This window comes from Symphalangus syndactylus, chromosome 13 (genome assembly GCF_028878055.3).
Source record: "Symphalangus syndactylus isolate Jambi chromosome 13, NHGRI_mSymSyn1-v2.1_pri, whole genome shotgun sequence".
NCBI lineage: Eukaryota > Metazoa > Chordata > Mammalia > Primates > Hylobatidae > Symphalangus > Symphalangus syndactylus.
Genome location: NC_072435.2, coordinates 26,850,780 through 26,872,364, shown reverse-complemented (window position 1 = coordinate 26,872,364; position 21,585 = coordinate 26,850,780). Strand labels below are relative to the sequence as shown.

Genomic DNA, 21,585 nt, shown 5'->3' with positions numbered 1-21,585 from the left:
AGGCATGAGCCACCGTGCCCAGCCTTGTATTTTTCATTTCTTAATTAATTTCACTGGCTAGGATCTATACTACAATGTCGAATAGAAATAATAGGGCAGATATTCCTTCCTTTCTCCCAATCTTAGGGGAAAAAGTATTCAATATTTATTTATTACATATGATGCTAATTGCAGGTATTTTAGATGCTCTTAATCAGATCGAAGTTTTTCTCTTCTAGTCCTAATTTGTTGAGATTGTTTTAAATTATAAACGTGTTTTAAATTCCGCCCAACGTTATTTCTGGAGTAATCAAGAGGCACATTTGACGTTTCTCTTTTATTCCGTTAGTGTGGTGAATTACATTTATTTTTGGATGTGAAACCCCACTTGGTCATCATGTATTACGTCAATTTTATTTGTTGGATTGGATTTACTTATATTTAAATGAAGACTTTTCTGTGTTCATGAGGTGCAGTGATCTGCAATTTTCTTTCTTGTAATGTCCTCGTGAGGCTTTGGTATCAGGTTTGAATTTTGCCTCATGGAATGAGTGTTTTCTCCTTCTCTATTTACTGCGGGAGTCTGGGAAAGTTTGATATGATTTCTCCTTTAAATGTTTCATAGAATTCCATATACAGTGCCATCATGATTAATTAATTACCTATGATTGAGTGTCTATTAAGCAAATGCCTTGAAGGATCGAATGGCGACGCTATTCACTGCGGTGTGAGCATTAACGACCACAAAGACTGTGTGGTAAACTCTCTGCTCCTAACTCTACTGGAAAACCTGCAAAGGGCAAGTGCCAAGCTCAGGTCTTACCTCTTAGGTCAAGTTATGGTTGTAAACTACAGAAGCGCCTTATGACTTTAAACAATTTCATGTCATTCGACTAGGGGGACAATCTTGCAAAAAAAAAAAAAAAAATCAGGCCCCAAATTTAATTGTATTTGTTGAAGAATTACGACATAATTTGAATTTAAAGATTTGCCTGCGCTTCTTATAGGAAATTTAGGGCAGTTATTGGAAAGGACTGAGGGGCTTGGACTTGGAAAGGGGTCTTGCATGAAGATCAAGTACCCAAGAACATGTGGATGACCCCTATGCACGGTCTTTGGATAAATTTGAAAATCTTCACCCTCCTTGCCCCAAGACTTTTTGAAACTCTCTGGATACCAGAATATAGCCTGATTTCCTTGGTCTGGAGAGATTAGTCTTTCCTTACTGAAAGACTCTAATAATTCTGCTTGGAGAGATTGCCCAAGCACAGGACGGTGCTGAGTCTCTTCAAAACCCATCCCAATCACTATTCATTCCAGACCAAGAATAAAATGCAAGTTTCTTCTATGGGGTAAATGCAATGCCTGACCCTTGAGAAGATCTTACATTCTAAAGGAATTATTGGATTCTCTGATTTATATGAGCAGATACCTGAAAAATATATGTTAAAGTGGACACTAGGAATCTTAGACCAAGAAAGATAAAATACTACACTGGCTTAGCCAAATGTGTTGATATGGGTGTACTAACAAAAGATTACAGATATAATGTTTTGGCTCAAGAAGCTCTCAGGTGGATGAAGGAATTTGCTTTATGTTTGATTGAAACAATATTATCGCTATATTCCAATGAAAATGGACTCAACAATGACCCAAATTTAACAAGGATGATGCCAGAACTTTCTTGGCATAATGGAGAAAAAATAACCCAAAGGTTTGGAGAGTTAAAACTGTTGGAAAGTAAAAAGTGACAAAAATTCAACCTGTACCCTCATCTCCCCTGCTCTTACCCCTCAAGTAGTATACTGGTAAAGACAGCACAGGTGTCCATGAAAAGCTCTGTGAAGACTAACCTGGTTCAGCCTATTTTTTTTCACCTTATATATTCTGAAGCCATTCTTTGCCTATTTTTGCCTTACATATTCTGAAGCTATTTTATCATGTGCAGGTAAATTTCTAATGTATCTTCCTAGTATATTGAATATTTAATCCTTATAAAATTGGCCCTTTTATCTCCATTAACACTTCTTTTGGTAAAAGATATATTTTCTGATATTGACATACTTATGATGGTCAGTTTTATGTGCCAATGTGTCTAGGTTATAGTCCCCAGAACATTCAATGAAACATTAATCTAGGTGTTGCTGTGAAGGTGCTTTCTACATATGATTAAGATTTATTTGGCCGGGCGCGGTGGCTCACGCTTGTAATCCCAGCACTTTGGGAGGCCGAGGCGGGCGGATCACGAGGCCAGGAGATCGAGACCACGGTGAAACCCCGTCTCTACTAAAAATACAAAAAATTAGCCGGGCATGGTGGCGGGCGCCTGTAGTCCCAGCTACTCGGGAGGCTGAGGCAGGAGAATGGCGTGAACCCGGGAGGCGGAGCTTGCAGTGAGCCCAGATTGCGCCACTGCACTCTAGCCTGGGAGACAGAGCGAGACTCCATCTCAAAAAAAAAAAAAAAAAAAGATTTATGATCAGTTTATTGGGGATGACAGAAAGAAATACTCCACTGGATATAATCACACAACTTTCAATCAGGATGATGGAATTGTCAAAGGCAATGTGTCATTACTTAATGCCTAGAGATAAGTTGAGAGCATTGGCTTCAAAGAGGATCAGAGACAAAATGAGAGGCCATCCTACACCTACCAAAGAAGCTCAATTCTTGATAGGCACCTTTGGATTTTGGAGAAATATACAACTATGATTGGATGCTCTAACCCACTTACTACATAAATCTTAAGACTTCCAGTTCGGACTTGTTCTCAGTTCAAGGAAAGGCTCTGCAGCAGGTCCAGGCTGTAGCATAAGAAGCTTTGGCCGGGCGCGGTGGCTCACGCTTGTAATCCCAGCACTTTGGGAGGCCGAGGCGGGTGGATCACGAGGTCAGGAGATCGAGACCACGGTGAAACCCCGTCTCTACTAAAAAACACAAAAAATTAGCCGGGCGCGGTGGCGGGCGCCTGTAGTCCCAGCTACTCGGAGGCTGAGGCAGGAGAATGGCGTGAACCCGGGAGGCGGAGCTTGCAGTGAGCCGAGATTGCGCCACTGCACTCCAGCCCGGGCGACAGAGCGAGACTCTGTCTCAAAAAAAAAAAAAAAAAAAAAAAAAAAAAAAAAAAAAAAAAAAAAAAAAGAAGCTTTACAACTTGAGGTTTATAACTCAAGATTAAATTATACTTGAAGTATCTGGAATAATTAAGAATGTTGGTGTGCCCCAGAGTGAAGACCCCTAGGACTTTTGTTGCAAAGCCATGCTCCGTTTTTCAGAACATGATGGATCTCTTGAGAAAGAGCTTCTGACTTATTACCAGGCCTTGGTGGAGACTGATCCCCTGACTATGGGATATGAAATGAATATATGATACAAACTGCCCATCATGAAGTAGGTGCTCTGTGACCCATCAAGCTAAAAAGTTGGGCATGTGAAGCAATAATCCATTATGAAGTGAATTTGGATATGATATAACTGACTTCAAGATGGGCTTCAAGAGGTCCAGATATCACAACCAATTGACATGAGCAGGTGGCCCAGATTCCTACAACTCCTCCTGGGATATTGCCTTATTTGTTCATGAAATCACACCTGTGACCTCATGAGCAGTTCTTTATGGCCATTGCTTGAGGAGGAAAACATTTCATCTTGGTTTTCAAGTGGTTCTGCTCAATCAACTGGCACAGCAAGGAGTGGACTTTTGCATCATGACAAACTCAACTACAGTGAACCTGAAAGCGGGGCTGAAGGAACTCCCCCTAGTGGCAGAATTTCATAAATACATTTGGCTTTTCATTTTGAGACTGAGAGATCAGAAGGACAGATATAAACTGAACCATGCCTACAGAGTTAGTTAACACATTTTTTCATAGAAATGTGTCCATTTTATATAAATATTCAAAACTTTTCATACAGCTTACTACTTTCTGTTTATTTTGCATTACATTGAGTAATGTTTTCTCCCTTATATTCCTGCATACTAGTTATTTTTGCCTTCTATATTTCTGGATTAATTGCAACTAAGGTTTGCCCATTTTATTATTTGTATCAAGGAACTAGCAGTTCGTGATGTTGTTCCTTTCTACTGAATATGTTTTCTATGCTATGTGCTCTTATCATTTGATATTTCCTTCCCTCCGATTCCTTTTGGTTTTGTTGTTCTTTTTCTAAGTTCTTGAAATTAAAGCTTAGTTTATTAAATTTTAGCTTTTCCCACCCTAGTATATACATTTAGGGTTATATATAGTTCCTCTAATAAATGCTTTAGTTTTACTCTAAAATTTTATAGTATTTTCAGTATCTAGTTTTAAATAATTTCTTATTTGTGTTATGATGATAATGATGATGATTTTTTTTTAAGATGGAGTCTCACTGTTGCCCAGGCCGGGGTGCAGTGCCTCCCAGATTCAAGCAATTCTCCTGCTTCAGCCTGCTGAGTAGCTGGGATTACAGGCACATGCCACCATACCCAGCTAAGTTTTGTATTTTTGTTTTTGGTAGAGACAGGGTTTCGCCATGTTGCCCAGGCTAGTCTTGAAATCCTGACCTCAAATGATTGCCCACCTCGGCCTCCCAAAGTGTCGGGATTACAGGCATGAGCCACCACGCCTGGCCTTATGTTTTGATTATTTAATCTATGACTTATTTTAAGGGATTTTCTAAGTTTCCACTAATTATGTACAGTTAGATAGACATTGGCATATAGTTATGTTTTATTACTTATTTTGAGCTTAATAACATTGAAATCAATTAACATATTCTGTATGGTTTCACTTCTCTGACATACGTTGAAATACACTTTTGGCCCAGTATATGGTAAAAAAAAATTTTCAATACTCCATGTGTGCTCAAATAGAATACGTTTTCTGCAGTTGTTTGGAGCAATTTTCTACCTATGGCCATAGACCAAGTTTGTTAATCATGTTATTTACATATACTATATTGCATATCCTTAGCAACTCTCTTGTTTGTGTGTACCATCAGTTATTGTAAAATATGTGTTAAAAATTGCCCTCCATAAATGTGGATTAGGCTATTTTGTTTTCACTTTGTCTATTCTTGCCTTATATATTCTGAAGCTATTTTATCATGTGCAGGTACATTTCAAATGTATCTTCCTAGTAGATTGAATCTTTAATCCTTATGAAGTGGTACCTTTTACCTCCATTAATACTTCTTTTTGTAATAGACATATTTTCTGATATTGACATATTCAGTTTTATGTGTCAATGTGTCTAGGTAACAGTCTCCAGGATATTCAATGAAACATTAATCTAGGTGTTGCTGTGAAGGTGCTTTGTACACCTGATTAAGATTTATAATCAGTTTAAGGAAGATTATCCTTTATAATCTGGGTAAGCCTGATTCAATCCGTGGAAAGACCTTCAGAGCTGAGGCTTCTCTGAGAAAGAAGAAATTCTGCCTGTGGATTGCAGCTTGAGCTCATGACAAAGTCCTAGCTTGGACTTTCTGATGACCCTCCCTGTGGATCTCGGGCTTGCCTAGCCAGCTCCCACAAAAGCGTATGCCATTTTCTTGCAATGAATCTTTCTTTCTTTTTTTAAGTTCCTTTTACAAAACTTTTAAGTTCAGGGGTATAAGCGTAGGTTTGTTACATAGGTAAATTTGTGTCACGAGGGTTTGTTGTACAGATTGTTTCATCACCCAGGTATTAAGCCTAGTACCCATTAGTTATTTTTTCCTGATACTGTCCCTCCTCCCACCCTTCTACCCTCCAAAAGGCCCTGTGTGTGTTGTTCCCCTCTATGTGTCCCTGTGTTCTCATCATTTAGCTCCCCCTTAGAAGTGTCAACATGTGGTATGTGGTTTTCTGTTCCTGTGTCAGTTTGCTAAGGATAATGGCTTCCAACTCCATTCATGTCCCTGCAAAGGACATGATCGCATTCTTTTTTATGGCTGCATAGTATTTCATTGAGTATATGTACCATATTTTCTTTATCCACTCTATCACTGATGGGCATTTAGGTTGATTCCATGTCTTTGCTATTGTGAATAGTTGAATCTTTCAATACATACATCCTACAGACTTGTTTTTTCCCATGGAAACTTGACTGACTACATCAGTTTCTTTTGGTTGGGGTTTGCATGGTATGTCTTTTTTCATCCTTCTATACACAACCTCCCCTATCTTTATCTTTTATGTAGATCTCTTGTAAACAATGTATAGCTACATTTTCCCCCAGGCTTACTATGCTGGTATTTTAACTGTAGCATTTAATTCACTTGTGCTTAATGTGATTTTTGGAATGTATTGGAGTCTAAATACAGCATCTTATACTTGTATTCTACATGTTCTATTCATTCTTTTTTTCTTTAATCTCTCATTTCTTGTCTTCTCTGGTTTGACTGAATAATGTCTCTAGCACCTTTTATACTTCCTCTAGTTCAGAGGTGATAAACTTGGCTTCAATTCTTTAAATTTCCTTGACATTACAATAATAAATTATCCAAATGTAACATTCATCAAAACATTTACTTTTCTCTGGAATAATATAAAGACTTTATGTAATAGAAGTTCTATTTACACTCTTCTGAACTTTATGTTATTATAGTTTGTGGGCTACATAATATTGGTATTTCAATATTACATTTGATGTTTGACCCCTCTACAAACCGTCATTATTTTTACAACAAGTATTTGTTTCATTTTGCTCACATATTTGCTACTTTCTTAGGTTTTCATTTTTTTCTTTTTTGGATCTCAAAAATCTAATCTGGGATCACTTTCCTAATACCTGAATTATATATTTTAGAATTTATTTGAGAAATCTTTTCTTTATTAACACTCACATATTTTGGTTTTCCTTAAAATATCTATATTTCACTTTCAGTCTTAAAATGGGTTTTCATTGAGTAGGCTTTCTAAAGCAACATTTATTTCTCTTAAGGCATCAAAGACATCTTTCTATTGCATTTAGCCTTCCAATATTGCTCCTAAAAAAGTCAGCTGTCAGTCTAATTGTGGTTTTTTGCTTGTTTGTTTGTTTTGTTTTGTTTTTTCTGAGTTGGAGTCTCGCTCTGTCACCCAGGCTGGAGTGCAGTGATGCAGTCTCATCTCACTTCAACCTCCACCTCCCAGGTTCAAGCAATTCTCTTGCTTCAGCCTGCTGAAGTACCTGGGATTACAGGCAAGCACCACCATGCCCAGCTAATTTTTGTATTTTAGTAGAGATGGGGTTTCACCATGTTGGCCAGACCAGTCTCGAACTCCTGACCTCCAGTGATCCACCCACCTCAGCCTTCCAAAGTGCTGGGATTACAGGCATGAGCCACTGCTGACTGTGGTCTTTTAAGTGTAATCTGTCTTTTTATTTTTCGTGGCTACTCTTAAGAATTTTCCTTAACAGTTGGTCTTCATTAAATGCTTTCTTCAATTTCACTGAAAGAGTGGAGACTGGGATTTGTAAGAGGAAGCTGCGGAAATGGACAGGGGGTATTGGTGACTGGTGAGGAATTGATTTGGGGAAATCTGGATGGACAAGATCATGTAGGGAGGCTTGAGCAGAAAGATGATGGACGGAAACCTTATTTTGGGGAGTCATGAAGAGTTCTGAACAGGGGGTGACACAGACACCTGGTGCTGTGGCCTCTGGGCCTACTCCTTTTTAGCCTTAGAAAAAATTGCCAGCAGAAACCATCTGTTAAAACAGCTAACCAAAGCCGGGCGCGGTGGCTCATGCCTGTAATCCCAGCACTTTGGGAGGCTGAGGAGGGTGGATCACCAAGTCAGGAGATCAAGACCATCCCAGCTAACATGGTGAAACCCCATCTCTACTAAAAATACAAAAAATTAGCTGGGTGTGGTGGTGGGCGCCTGTAGTCCCAGCTACTTGGGAGGCTGAGGCAGGAGAATGGCATGAATCCAGGGGGCAAAGCTTGCAGTGAGCCGAGATCGCACCACCGCACTCCAGCCTGGGAGATACAGCAAGACTCTGTCTCAGGAAAAAAAAAAAAAAAAAAAGCTAACCAAAGCCAGATACAAGGCATTTATTTACAGTAATATACAGACTTTATGAAAACCTTTGTGTCAGGGCCTTTGTTAGCTGTTTTACAGCTAACAAAGCTGTATGTTAGCTGTATGCTTTCTTTGACCTTTCACAATAATCTGGTTAGATGGAAATTATTTCCCTGCCTTACAGAGCAGGGAGATAAAGTGACTTGCTCAATAGCTGGCATAGATGGAGTTGAACTCGGTTCTCCTGGACAGAAGTCCTGTGGTCTGCCATATATATGAAGGAATTTATATAGTCCACTGACAACAAAAACATTAATTTTAAAAGAACTGGACACAGTGTTATGGGCTAAGTTGTTCCCTTCTAAAATTCGTATGTTGGAAGTCCTAAATCTCAATATCTCAGAAGGTTACTGTATTTGGAGGGTCTTTAAATAGTTAATTTATTTAAATTAGGTCATGGGGAAGCCCTAATCCAATATGACTAGTGTCTTTATAAGAAGAGAAGATTAGGACACAAACGCACTCAGAGGAAAGACCATGTGAAGATACAAGGAGGAGACAGCCATCTACAAGCCAACAAGAGAGGCCTTAGAAGGAACCAACCCTGATAACACCTTGTTCTCAGACCTCTAACATCTGAAACTATAAGAAAATAAAGATCTGTGTTTACGTCACTCAGTTTGTGGTACGTCGCTGTGGCAGCCCTAATAACCAATACACTGAGAGGTACCAGGTTCTCTCCAATCAAGGTTTGGCTTTGGACAATTCCTCACTTGTGTATCTTGATTTCTGAGTACTCAGTGTCGGTGACCTTTGGTTCCTGAAGTTGCACCTTGTGGAAGCGTAGGAAAGCGTAGTGGAGCTCCTGCTCATCTTCTGAAATGGGGCCAGCCTCAGCAGGATGGTCTGAAACTATGCCTGTCTGGAACTGGTGCTGATGACCCTGAATGGAAGAAAAGAAAAGATTCAGGGCTGGACAATCGGTTCTCAAAGAAAGCAGCCAAGGATCAGAAAGGGAGTAGAACTGATGGAACTTTATTATTTATCCATTCATTTATTATTTTATTTTATTTTATTTTATTTTTGAGATGGGGTCTCGCTCTGTTGTCCAGGCTGGAGTGCAGCGGCATGATCACAGCTCAGGCAGCCTCGAACACCTGGGTTTGAATGATCCGTCTGCTTCAGCCTCCTGTGTAGCTGGGACTACAGGCATGCACCACACCTGGCTAATTTTTGTAGAGATGGAGTTTCACCATGTTGCCCAGGCTAGTCTTGAACCCCTGGGCTCAAGGAATCCACCCACCTTGGCTTCCCAAAGTGCTGGGATTACAAGCATGAGCCACCACGTCCACTGCACTCATTTATTTTAAAATATTTAATAATTAAGATTGGCAAGCCCTTAGTGAGTGTTTACATTAAGCAGTCATATTCTATTCTCAAAAAATGCTTTGGAGTGGATTCCATGATTACATTCATCTTACAAACAGGGACACTAATGCTAAGAGAGGCTCCACATATTGCCTAAAGACACACATCTATATAAATGCACCACTGAGCAGGACTCAGAACCAGCTTACTGTTGTGTAGGTCATGTGACATGTGCTAGATGTTAAGCCATGAAGAAAGCAGACACAGTCCCAGATAGTAGGCAGTGTGGTTTTCTATGAGATGCAGTTAGTTAAAAACAGGAAAAAAAATCACGTTTTTAATTCATGATAGCAGATATTTTGAAATATAAAGCAGGGGCAGGAGTGGCATATCTGATTCCTAGACAGGTACTGGAGGATGGAACAGAGACCAGGTCCTGCAGTACAGGCCACCGGATGCCCTCTCCTGTACCTTCTCTTTCCAATGCCCCTGAAAACTTGAAAGTAAAGCATGGTAAAGAAATTATGTAATGATTCCCAACAAAGTGGGGATTTAACACACACTAAGTGTGTTATTCCTCCAAATAAACCAAGAGGCAATACAAGAAATTATGGAATGAGCAAATAAGAAAAAGTGGGAAATCTCTGGGGAAACAAAATATTTTATACTGGAGTGTGTGTGTGTGTGTGTGTGTGTTCAGGGAGGCATTGGTGACAGTGGGTGAATGGCTACAGAAATGAGATTTATGTTCTGCTCATGTCTTTCCTCCATCATTGGGATAATATTTTCCTGCCTGCATTCTTGCTACACAAACCAGTGGCAAAGTCCGAGACTAAAGGTGTGAATTTCTGTAGGAGAAATGACAGATCAGCACAAAAGCCCTATTGAATGAAGAAAAGGACAGGTGGAAGTTGCCTCTCCCTGGGCTTCCCGTGGCCACCTTCCCCCATCCACACATCCCAGACTTTTGGAAGACAGTCTAGGTATTACCTCCCCCAGCACCAATTTTTCCTGAGGGTGTGAACAACAGGAATCATGACTTGAATTATTCTTGGTCAGTTCTCATTCAGTCTATGGAAGAGTAACTGGCACCCTCCCGGCATAATTAGAAAACTATACATAGTATGTGAAATATGTGTTTTACAAGGAAAACAGGCAATCCAGGACTGTGACATCTGAAAGAAAGGAAACCAATGAGGTGAGTCTCATGATCAAATGACAATTTCCAAACTGCAGTATGTGGAGGATAAATCCAAGCAGAACACAAGAGTCTTATGAAACTGTGGAGGCAGCAACTGCAGTTCAAGTGGGAATGATGTGGGTGGAATTTGTAGAGCAGAGTACAGAGAGAAAAAGCTATACAGAGAAAGAACTCCAAAAAATATGCATAGAGGTCCCCTTGAATCTTTGGCTGAATACTAAGCTGTATGAACAGAGTGAAAGGCTGAAAGCCTGGGTACGTGCTTCTGGAGAAGGAACAGCTATGAGAAAGCTGGAATGAAGGCAAATATAAACTCACCCCACCAAAGCTTTTGTAAAAATCTTTGAATGGGTCAAGACAATCCACTAATAAATTAACTACATTCGAGAACAAAGCTCAACAATTTTTAAAGGAAGATTAAAATATCCAGATAATCAACAATATAACATGATGTCCAGTATGCCACCAAAATCACTACCTATGCGAAGAAGCTGTGGAATGTAAGCAATGAAAAGCATATCAGTAAATAGAAACATATCACCAAATGATGGAATTAGCAGAAAAGAAGATTAAAAACAGCTATAAATACACATATTCAAAGACTTAGGCCAGGTATGGTTGTCCATGCCTGTAATCCCAGAACTTTGGGAGGCTGAGGCGGGCAGATTGCTTTGAGCTCAGGAGTTCGAGATCAGCCTGGGCAACATGGTGAAACTCCATCTCTAATCCCCAACCCATGAAAAAATTAGCCAGATATGGTGGCTCACGCCTGTAGTCCCAACTACTCGGGAGTCTGAGGCTGGAGAATTGCTTGAGCCCGGGAAGTGGAGGTTGCAGTGAGCTGAGAACATGCCATTGCACTCCACCCTGGGCAAAAGAGTGAAACCCTCTCTCAAAAATAACAACAAAAACTTAAAGGAAAGCAGAACATAATAAGGAAATGAAAACTATGAAGAACTGGGCTGGGTGTGGTGGCTCACACCTGTTAAGTCCAGCAATTTGGGAAGCTGAGGCAGGAGTATTGCTTGAGCCCATGAGTTTGAGACCAGCCTGGGCAACATGGTGAGACTCTGTCTTTACAAAAATTTGTTTAAAAAATTAGCCAGGCACAGTGGTGCATGCCCGTAGTCATAGCTATTTGGAAGGCTGAGGCAGGAGGATCACTTGAGCCTAGGAGATAGAGGCTGCAGTGAGCCATGTTCATGTCACTGCACTCCAGCCTGGGCGATAGAGTGAGATCCTGTCTCAGGAAAAAAAAAAAAAAAAAAAACTGAATTGAATTTCTAGAGATGAAAAATGGCAATATCTAAAAAGAAAAGCTAATAGCAGATTAGGTACGGCAGAAGAAAACAGCAATGAACTAAAAAACATAGACAATAAAAACTTTCCAAACTGAAGCACAAAGAAAACACAAAAACGAAAAATAAATAAGCACAGCCTCACTGGCCTGTGGGACAATATCAAGCATTCTGACACAGGTGCAACTGAGATCCCAGAAAGGGGAAGGGGGCAGAAAAATTATGAAAAAAATAATGATTAAAATGTTTTCACAATACCAAGTCATATATCTAAGAATATCTGCAAATACCAAGAAAGATAAAAACAAAGAAAACCACACCTAGGCATGTCATAATCCAATTGCCGAAAACTAATAAGGAAAAGAAATGTGCCCTAGGGAAGCCAGACGATTGGACACTCCTGCTAGAGGATGAAAGTAGTAACTCTCCTCTCAGCAGTCTGATGGAACTGGGTAAACCAAATTTGATGTTCTGGGTCTGTTAATGAGAGGCCCAGTAAACACCCCAAACCTTCCGTTAGGACTCAAGAAGGGTTACAGGTTAAAAGTAAGGGTCGACTGGGCACAGTGGCTCACGCCTGTAATCCCAGCACTATGGGTGGCCAAGGTGGGCAGATCACAAGGTCAGGAGATCGAGACCATCTTGGCTAACACGGTGAAACCCCGTCTCTACAAAAAATACAAAAAAAATTAGCCAGGCGCGGTGGCGGGCACCTGTAGTCCCAGCTACTCAGGAGGCTGAGGCAGAAGAATGGCGTGAACCCAGGAGGTGGAGCTTGCAGCCAGCCGAGATCGCGCCACTGCACTCCAGCCTGGGCGACAGAGCAAGACTCCATCTCAAAAAAAAAAAAAGTAGTAATATTTTAAAACTACCAAAAACGCAAAAAAGGGAGATAAATATAAGAGGACAAATATAAATATAAAGCAAAGATCAACCTGGTAGAATTAAACTGAGCCAAATCAATAATCACATTAAATATAAATGGTCTAAACACTCCAATTAAAAGGAAGATATTGGCAGACTTGATAAAATAGTAGAATAAATGTTGTGATATCTGTAAGACTGACACAATACATATGAAGGCACACATGTGTTAAAAGTAAGAGGAGGGAAAATACATAACAAGCACTAATATTAAGAACACTAGAGTGGCAATATTAAATCAGACAGTGTATTTTAGGAAAAGAAATATTAACAGAAATAAAGACATTTCATAATGATAAACAAGTCAATTCACTAAAAGATATAAAAATCCTAAGTGCATATGCAACCAATCACAGAGCATGATTTAAGAAAGTAAATTGTAAAAATAGACAGAAAATCACTAAGGATATAGAAGGCTTGAACACTAGTGTAAAATAACCTGACCTAATTGACATTTATAAAATACTACATCCAGTATCTTCAGAAAACACATTCTTTGCAATTGCACATGTAACATTCACCATGGTAGACTGATTTTTCATGTACTTGTACTACCAGTTACTGAGATAAGAGTTTTTTAAAAATTGACTACAGAGTGTGCACTACTCTAACGGAGAGGAGATAGAGTGGCAAGTAAATATTAGCTCGCCAACTAGACCATCCAGAAGGACACGCTGAAATTCATCAAGGAAGCAACATGACCCGGAGAGCAGAGAAGAATGAGACAAAGCAGCTCCCTACCCAGGATTGGCACGGAGCCAAGGGAGGCTCCCCACCATGGGGAAACAGTGAGTGAGCAACAGCCCCTAAGGACCCACACTTCTGCCATGGACCTTTGCAATCCTGGGCATGAGAGATCCCCCGAAGCCTCTAGACTGACATGGATAGCTGTGTGGAGTCTGGGCAGAGCCACTGCTCAGGCCCATGTGGAGCCCCAAGGGCCTTGGACCTATGAGCAGCTGGGCACCAGGTGTCATAGCTTCACCAACGGGAGAGGCCAGGCTCTCTCACACGCTCCCAGGGTAGGGACCACATTTATGGTGCTGAGGAGCAGATGGATTGCAGACCTCACCTCTGCTACAGCTCGCCAGACAAAGCCCACTGGCCTGGGACCCCAGCACAGCCACCTCACTGCTGCCTGAGCACTTGGGCCAGCAGCAGCTCTCCATTTCCCTGGGACAGGGCTCCCAGAGGTAACAGACAAGGCTGCCATTTTTTCTGCTGCCACAGCTCCCACTCCTACTCCCCCGAGGCTGGAGAAGGAGAAAAGAGCATAAGGACTATCACTGGCCTCCAACACACCAGAACTGCTTTATGGAAAATTAGCCAGACTTTATCAGTGTGGGTCCCTGCCCCTGTTATTCCTCACTGAGAAGGACATCCTGACCTGGGCCCCGAGCACAGCTGCCCTGCCTCCACCTGAGTTGGTGGCAGTTCTGTGTTTCTCTGAGGAGGATATCCCAGGGTCAACCTACAGGCTCTTTGCCATTGCCACTGCAGTGGTACTGCCCTTGATGCCTTCAGGCTGGGTAAAGAATAAAGACCTTGATCACTTTGCTGGCACCTCCAACACACTACAACCACCATACAGAGAGGAGCCCAGTCTCGCTTCCCTGTGGGCCCCCTACTCCCTGCTCTTCACCAGGCGGGGCCCCTGGCTGGGGCCTGCAGCACAGTGGCCCCACCCCTAGATGAACGTTCCCATTGGCGGTGGCTCCGTGTCTTTCTGGGGTGGAGCTCTTAGAGCAGCTGGCAGCCCCTCTGCCATTGCTGCTGCAGCCATGCTGCCCTTGCTGCCCTCAGGCTAGGGAAGGAACAAAGAGCCTGATTTATTTGGTGGAACCTCCAGCATGCCACAGCTGCACTACAGAGAGGAGCCCAGTCTCTCTTCCCTGTGAGCCTCCAACTGTTACTCTTCACCAGGTAAGTCCACCTGCTTGGGCTCACAGCACAGCTGCCTCAACCTGGGGTGATTATTCCAACTGGCAGCAGCTCTGCATTCCTCTAGGATGAAGCCCCAAGAGACAAGGAAAAAGCCCTCTACCACTGGCACTTCCAAGGTCCCTGCCCCTGCTGCACCAAGCTGGGGAGGAAACAAAATGCCTGGGCTCACCACAGGGCTGTAGTGTGCAGCCAGAGTGCCAAGTCAAGATCTGTAGCCAGTACGTGAGTGAGAGAGGAGCCCATAGTCTCAGAGCACTGGGAGAGAGCATGGATGCAAATGTGAGGAAATACAGAGGATTCATGTGGCTGAACAAGAGCCTACCTGCCAGCCATTGTGCTTCAGCACCATCTATGGGATCACATCCAAACTTCAACACCAAAAATACTTTGCTAATATACCCCACTGTGAAACTAAGGACAATAATTTAGCAACAAGTAAAGACCGTGCACAAAGCTTTGGCCTTCTGAAAACATCCAGAAACAAAGCCAACTGACTATACTCAAATTATAGCACAATTAAGGGAACATGAGCCCAGATAAATGAGAAAGAACCAGTGCAAGAACTCTGGCAAATCTAAAAGCCAGAGTGTCTTCTTACCTCCTAACGACCACACTAGTTCCCCAGCAAAAGTTCTTAACCTGAATGAAACGGATAAAATAACAGACGAAAAATTCAGAATCTGGATGACAATCAAGATTATTGAGATTCAGGAGAAAGTAGAAACCCATTCCAGGGAATCAAAGGAATCCAGTAAAACAATTGAAGAGATGAAAGATGAAATAGCCATCTTAAGAAAGAACCAAACTGAGCTGATAGAGCTGAATAACTCACTACAAAAATTTCATAACACAATCAGAAGTACTAACAGCAGAATAAACCAAGCTGAGGAAAGAATATCAGAGCCCAAAGACTGGTTCTTCAAATTAACTCAGGCAGACAAAAGAACAAAGAATTTTAAAAATGAACAAAACCTCCAAAATCTGTGGGATTATGTAAAGAGACCAAATCTACAACTCACTGGCATCCCTGAAAGAGAAGGAGAGAGAGCAGGCAATTTGAACAACATATTGGAGGATATTGTCCACAAAAATGTCCCCAACCTCTCTAGAGAGGTCAGCATGCACATTCAGGAAATTCAGAGAACCTTGGTAAGATAACATATAAGACAACCATCCCCAAGACACACAGTCATCAGGTTCTCCAAGGTCGATGCCAAAGAAAAAATATTACAGGCAGCTAGAGATGCCTGTAATATTGTAATAGTGATGAGCAGTAACGACTTTGGGTTGATTTGGGCTGCCTACTCTAGGGCTTGTATCTACCACATTCCTTGTACTTAATGCACCTGACACAGACTAAGTTTTGTTCATTTCTTTTTCTCAATAATCAATGCCATAAGAAAAGGCTAATATTCCAGGCAATATGATAATCTGACACATGAGGAGCATAAATACCCCCAACAAATTAACTGGACTACATATTTCATCAGAACTATTAGATTCAGTTTCACATGTGACTATTTTAAATTATTGAAATCAATACTTTTTAAATTATTACTGAGTCAAAAATTCAAAATAGTCACATGTGGAACTGCAGGGAATGTCAGGTGTTAATGAAGAAATGCCTCAGGGTCCTTACTTAGGGCAGCATTCAAAAGGGATAATGCTGAATGGAAATTAAGGTCTCTGTCACTCACCCTGGAGCCTGAGACCATGACGAGGTTCACATCATCCGTGTTTTGCACTGGCTGGGCTGCTTTCTTCCTTCTAGTCTTCATTCTGAGGGAACAGCCCTAAGCCTTTCAGCCTGGTTATTTGGAGCCTCTTTCCCCAAAAGAGAACCATCTCCCCACTCCCTATGGAGAGTACAGAAGTAATGAAGAGGTCCAGGTGCTCACATGAGCCCAAGAGTTGGACCATGGTTTCAAAGAGACCCCATGCTTGGTTTAGCTGGTCAACGGGGTAATTCACACCACCACTACCCTCCCTTTCCTCACTCTCGACTTTCCCAAGCACCCCATTTTCCTCCACTCAGGTTTTCTGAGATTCTGCCACCTGTGTGCCCTTCCCACATCAAGTCTTTCTGTGCCTCCCTGGAGCACACTCTCACCTGAAGATGAAGCAAACACAGAGGAAAACCAGGGCTGTGATGCCAGCTCCCCAGACTGCTCCCAGGACACCACCAGCCCTGCCTTCTGGTTTCCCTATAATTTGAATTTTGAGTGAACTCCAGTTCCAATTCCAGGACATCCTCCCAACAGCCATTCCTCTTCACCTTCCACTAATGTGACCACCCCCATCCAGGACTCAGTCACTCACCATTTCACTGCCCTGTGAACCCGGAACCAGCCTCTTCTCTCTCCATGACTCCCCCTTCCCCCAACTGCAAGACTGAGGATGTTGTGCCCCCAGCCACTCTGGTCTGGGCCTTGGAAACATCTTCTCAAAGCTTCATTTCTCTGGAGCAGTTAGGGGTTGAATTATGTCTCCCTACAATTCCTATTTTGAAGTCCTAACCCCCAGCACCTCAGAGCGTGAGCTGATTTGGAGAAGGGTCATAGCTGATGTAATTAGTTACAATGAGGTCTTCCTGGATCAGGGTGAGCCCTAATCCAATATGACTGTTGTCCTTATAAAAAGGGGAAAATGTGGGTAGGGTGTGGTGGTTCACACCTGTAATCCCATCACTTTGGGAGGCCGGGGCTGGCAGACCACGAGGTCAGGAGATCGAGACCATCCTGGCCAACATGGTGAAACCACATCTCTACTCAAAATATAAAAATTAGCTGGGCATAGTGGTGGGCGCCTGTAGTGCCAGCTACTCAGGAGGCTGAGGCAGGAGAATCTTTTGAACCCGGGAGGTGGAGGTTGCACATGTCAGATTACCATGTTGCAGTGAGCCAAGATGGCACCATTGCATTCCAACCTGGTAACAGAGTGAAACTCTCTCTCTCTCAAAAAAAAAGGGAAAATGTGGACACAGACGCACATGTGGACACAGACACCACCATGTGAAGATTAAGTCAGAGGTCGAGGCAAGGCTCCTTCAAGCCAAGGAATGCCAAAGACTCCCAGGAAACCACCAGAAGCCAGGGAAGGAGCATGGAAGAGATTCTCCCTCACAGCCTCGAAAGGAACCAACTCTAACACCATACATGATCTTGGACTTCTGACCTTGAGAACCATGAGACAATAAATCCCTATTGTTTAAGTCATGCACTTTGAAGTGCTTTGTTATGGCAGCCCTAGCAAACTCATACAAGGACCCAGGCTTCTCTTCCCCCAGTTATCACCTCTTAGCAGACTCCTGACCTGGCAGCAGCTGGGACAGAGCTGCTCTGGGATGTTCTGGGCCTCAAAGCTGAGTCTGAGACTTGAGCTGAATCCCTGGCAGAGGCTCAGGGAGCTGTTGGCCAAGGGACCGGCTGGCTGGGGGTGACTGTGAAGGAGCCATGGCTGCTGTTCCCATCCCTCCAGCATCCCCTCCCCAAGCTGCCAGTGCAGGGAGGAGCCACTGCAGTGTGGACTCTAAGCCTCCCAGAGGTAGGAGGGTCCCAGCAGTTGTGAGGGGTCTGGGGAGGGAGGACAGGACTTAGCAGGGGCCTCTTCTCTGAATACTATGGAGTTGTCGCCCAGCTGCCCACACTCTCGCGCACCTTCCCCCACACTCACGATGCACAAAGAGACTCAGAGAGATTTGCAGGGAGCCCAGAGGATGCTGAGCACGGCAGGTGAAATCTCCTTCTTCTGCAGACCCTACTTGAGGCAGCTCCAGGACCCCGGTATTGGAGATGGGGGTGGCGTTCAGGGCGGGGAAGCCCTGGAACCAGCTCAGGTGTGCAGGGGGGTTGCTGTCAGCATCACAGAGCAGCCGCAGAGCCTGGCCCTCCAGGACGGGGAGGGACGAGGTGTTTTGCAGGATTTTGAAGGCTTTGGGGAGAGAGGTGCCGAGAGTGAGAGACGGGGTGTAGGGGCAAGGCACTGATGTCCCTCTCCTCCTGTGGGGTCCACACTAGCTCTGAGGGGGAGACTAGTAAAGTGGGGGCCTCAGGTCTTCAGAAAAGCCCAGACCATTTCCCTGGAGCTGCCCAGGCTGTCCTGCAGAGAGGGGAGCAGGGGCTGTGGACAGCGTCGTGGAAGAGAAGTGCCATTCCTGGACCATGGAGATGCCTGCGGCAGTAGGAAAACAAGCAAGAGAGAAGGGGCAGTGCGAGGGGTGTCGCAGCTCCTGCGGATGAGGCGACAAAGGCTGGGGGTGAGCAAAGACTCAGTTCAGGGCTTTGAAGTCTATGGAAACCTTAGTCCTGGCTTCTCATATTGATCCCCGTTAGTCCCCACTCTGCTTCCATCTGGCCCTGGAGAGAACAGGACAGGCTGGTTCCTACCTGTGCTGTTTCCTTGGAAGATGCTGATGGCCACTTTCTGTGGAGCATCTGGGGTGGAAAGAGGTGGCTGCCTCAACATGCCTGAATGGGGATGGTAGGCATGGGGCCTTCCCCTCAGGAGCCATGAAAACAGGGAAGGGGGCTCTCCTCTTTGGCCACCAGGTCTTCAACTTTAAGCTCTGGCTCAGCCCTGCCCTGTCCCCCCACACCCTCAGGGACCCGGGCGTCCTGGCCCAGCACTCACAGGAGACATTGAGCTGGATGGTTCTCTCCACGGTCACGCCGGCTCCAGGGAACGTCACCTGACAGGTGAGGTTGGTGCTGTGGTCCTGAGGCTGTGGGGTGATTGTGAGCACCGAGGACTGGGTGGTCCTGGGGCCCAGGGAGGTGGGGGCAGCTGACATCCAGGAGAAGATAGGGGGCGTCCCCTGCTTACAGGCCCAGGGCACAGAGCAGGTCAGGGTCCTGGAGCAGCCAGACTCCAGGGTCCCTGGGATGGAGATGTTGGGCCTGTGGGTCAGGGCTGGTGAGGAGATGGGGACGCAGGATCAGGATGGGGGTCTGAGGTTTCACCCAGGGGGAAGCCCAGTCTCTGGTCCAGCTCCTCCCCTGAGCCCAACACGCTTAATGGTACCCACCTCCCAAGACGGGGCTCCCGTCCCAGCCCTGCCCTACGGACCCCATGACCTTCCCCTGTGGCTAGTCCTGGAGCTGGTTCCTTACCCATCACACGCACAGAGAGCTTGGAAGATGTATAAACGTATTTCGTCCATTTCAACTTCAACCGAAAGAAGTATGCAGCATTGTCCCTCCTCCGGGCATCTCTGATGCTCAGGGAGCAGTTCTTCCTTCTGGGATCCCAGAGGAGGTGGAATCGGCCCCGGGTCTCCTCCTGCACTTCTTCATGTGGGTCATTTGTGGCCACTGGAACATCAGCCCCTTCCAGGAACCAGTAGCCATAATCAGAGTTCGAGGTTGAAGTAGTGGGCAATCTGCAGGGTACGAGGACGCACAGACCCTCCTGCACCGTCAGTGACTCTGGCCCCTCCAGCTGGAATCTCCACTCCTGAGCCAGGGCCCCTATGGAGACATGAGGGTCAGCTCGGCCCAGCCCCAGGGCACCTCTCCCCTGGCCCACTCACCTGCCCACAGCAGTGGCAGCAGCAGCGGTAGCATCTCCGAGGCGGAGGCTTCCTGGGCTCCCTGCGTGAGCAGAGAAGGGGAAGGGAGTGGAGGGGAAGGACTGCGGGGAGGAACCGGTGGCTGGGGAGGAGCGCGTGATCTCGGCTGTTCACAGAAGAGGAACTGCGAAGCCACAAGCCCTCGGCGCTCCACTCCCTCTGCACAGAGCAGACGGAAACCTTGCGACCCAGACACCTGCGCAAAGAAGAGCAGAGGAGCAGAGATTGTGTCCCGCCTCCCACCTCGGGGCTTCCTGTGAGCAACAGAGCCTGGAGCAGGGCCTCCGAGGGCATCTGAGGAATGTGACACCCATGTCCAAGGCCGTCCCCCGCTGAGATGCTTTTCTGTGCACCACTGTTTACACCTGGGAGCTGGTCACTCCTGGCCTCAGAGAGTCACAGCCTCATCCCAAGCCATGAGAAAGTCAGTCCTGCAGGATATAGGATTCTGCAGGGTCTGTGGGAGTGTCTGGGACAGTGAAAGGAAGAAGGGTCCCAGGTGCAGTGTGGGTGGTAGCCACTCATTCATTCATTCATTCATTCATTCATTCACCAAACACATAGTGAGCATCTGTATGTAGGTGGGGCTAGAGAAGAGATGCCAGAGACCTGGTCCCTACTCCTGAGGTGATCCCTATCCATAGCCTCCCATCCTCAGCACACACCCACACTATCTAGCTTTAGAGCTGTGGACACTGGTGAGTTTGCCATATGACACAGTAGAGTGCCGGATATTTTTAAAAACGTGAGTATGGAGGTTTTTCCTTGACAGCTAGTATGCTGATTTACAAAATTTCAATGGCATCTCCAAAATAAGAACCATGCAGCATCTTCATGTAGATCAAAAGGGAGGACACATATTTTATGAACTGCAGTGCAGAAGAAACTTCTTTTGAATTAATGTTGCCACTCAGTGCAGTGTGGACTGGAGAGATTTTTTTTTCGGTCCTCATCAGGGAGATTAGCAATTTCTTTCCTGTAAAAAATCTGCTTCTCACAGTTAAATGTGGCACAAAAGACATATTTCTGGACAACATGAGCAGAATATCCAGACAAAATTAAAATTTTTAGGTCTAGCTCACATGGCTTTCCATTTTCCTCTGTGCTGTATGCATCTGGCAAATCTTTAATACCTATGGTGTTAGAATTTGCCAGCATATATTTGTAATTTTTTGCCACCATATATTTGTAATACCTATGGTGTTAGAATTTGCCACCATATATTTGTAATTTTTTTATTTCCACAAACTTAAGGAGTAGATGTAAAATTTTGTTGCATGTATATAATGCGTAGTAATTATTTCAGGATATTTAGAGTGTCTGTCACCTG

At 44.2% G+C, this 21,585-nt stretch overlaps 1 protein-coding gene across 15 annotated transcripts; it reads right to left on the bottom strand.

The window, feature by feature from the left end:
- Window positions 1–7,970: 7,970 nt before the first annotated feature.
- SIGLEC6 (sialic acid binding Ig like lectin 6) lies at window positions 7,971–20,507 on the bottom strand. 15 transcript variants are annotated; one of them, XM_055236247.2, is made up of 8 exons: window positions 20,217–20,450; window positions 19,798–20,154; window positions 19,319–19,597; window positions 19,075–19,122; window positions 18,362–18,619; window positions 16,800–16,893; window positions 16,387–16,468; window positions 7,971–8,897 (listed from the first exon to the last, which is right to left on the bottom strand). In XM_055236247.2, exons 1-8 carry the CDS (start codon window positions 20,248–20,250, stop codon window positions 8,724–8,726), a joined length of 1,326 nt encoding a protein of 441 aa, XP_055092222.1. In that variant the 5' UTR covers window positions 20,251–20,450; the 3' UTR covers window positions 7,971–8,723. The 15 variants fall into 15 exon arrangements, 13 of the variants coding, with proteins under 13 accessions (XP_055092222.1, XP_055092220.1, XP_063471719.1 ...); XM_055236245.2 differs by having other exon boundaries at window positions 19,798–20,013; window positions 20,217–20,439; XM_063615649.1 differs by having other exon boundaries at window positions 19,075–19,155; window positions 20,217–20,430.
- Between the last annotated feature and the right edge of the window lie 1,078 nt (window positions 20,508–21,585).

Bases quoted from the DNA above. Each gene is read 5' to 3' on its own strand.
- SIGLEC6 (XM_063615649.1), bottom strand. From the start codon at position 20,250: ATGCTACCGCTGCTGCTGCCACTGCTGTGGGCAG. The intron at 16,469-16,799 runs GTGAGAGTGTGC...CTGTTCCCTCAG, and splicing joins TGTGTTTGCTTCATCTTCAG to AATGAAGACTAGAAGGAAGA. The intron at 8,898-16,386 runs GTGAGTGACAGA...TCTTCCATTCAG, and splicing joins TCATGGTCTCAGGCTCCAGG to GGTCATCAGCACCAGTTCCA.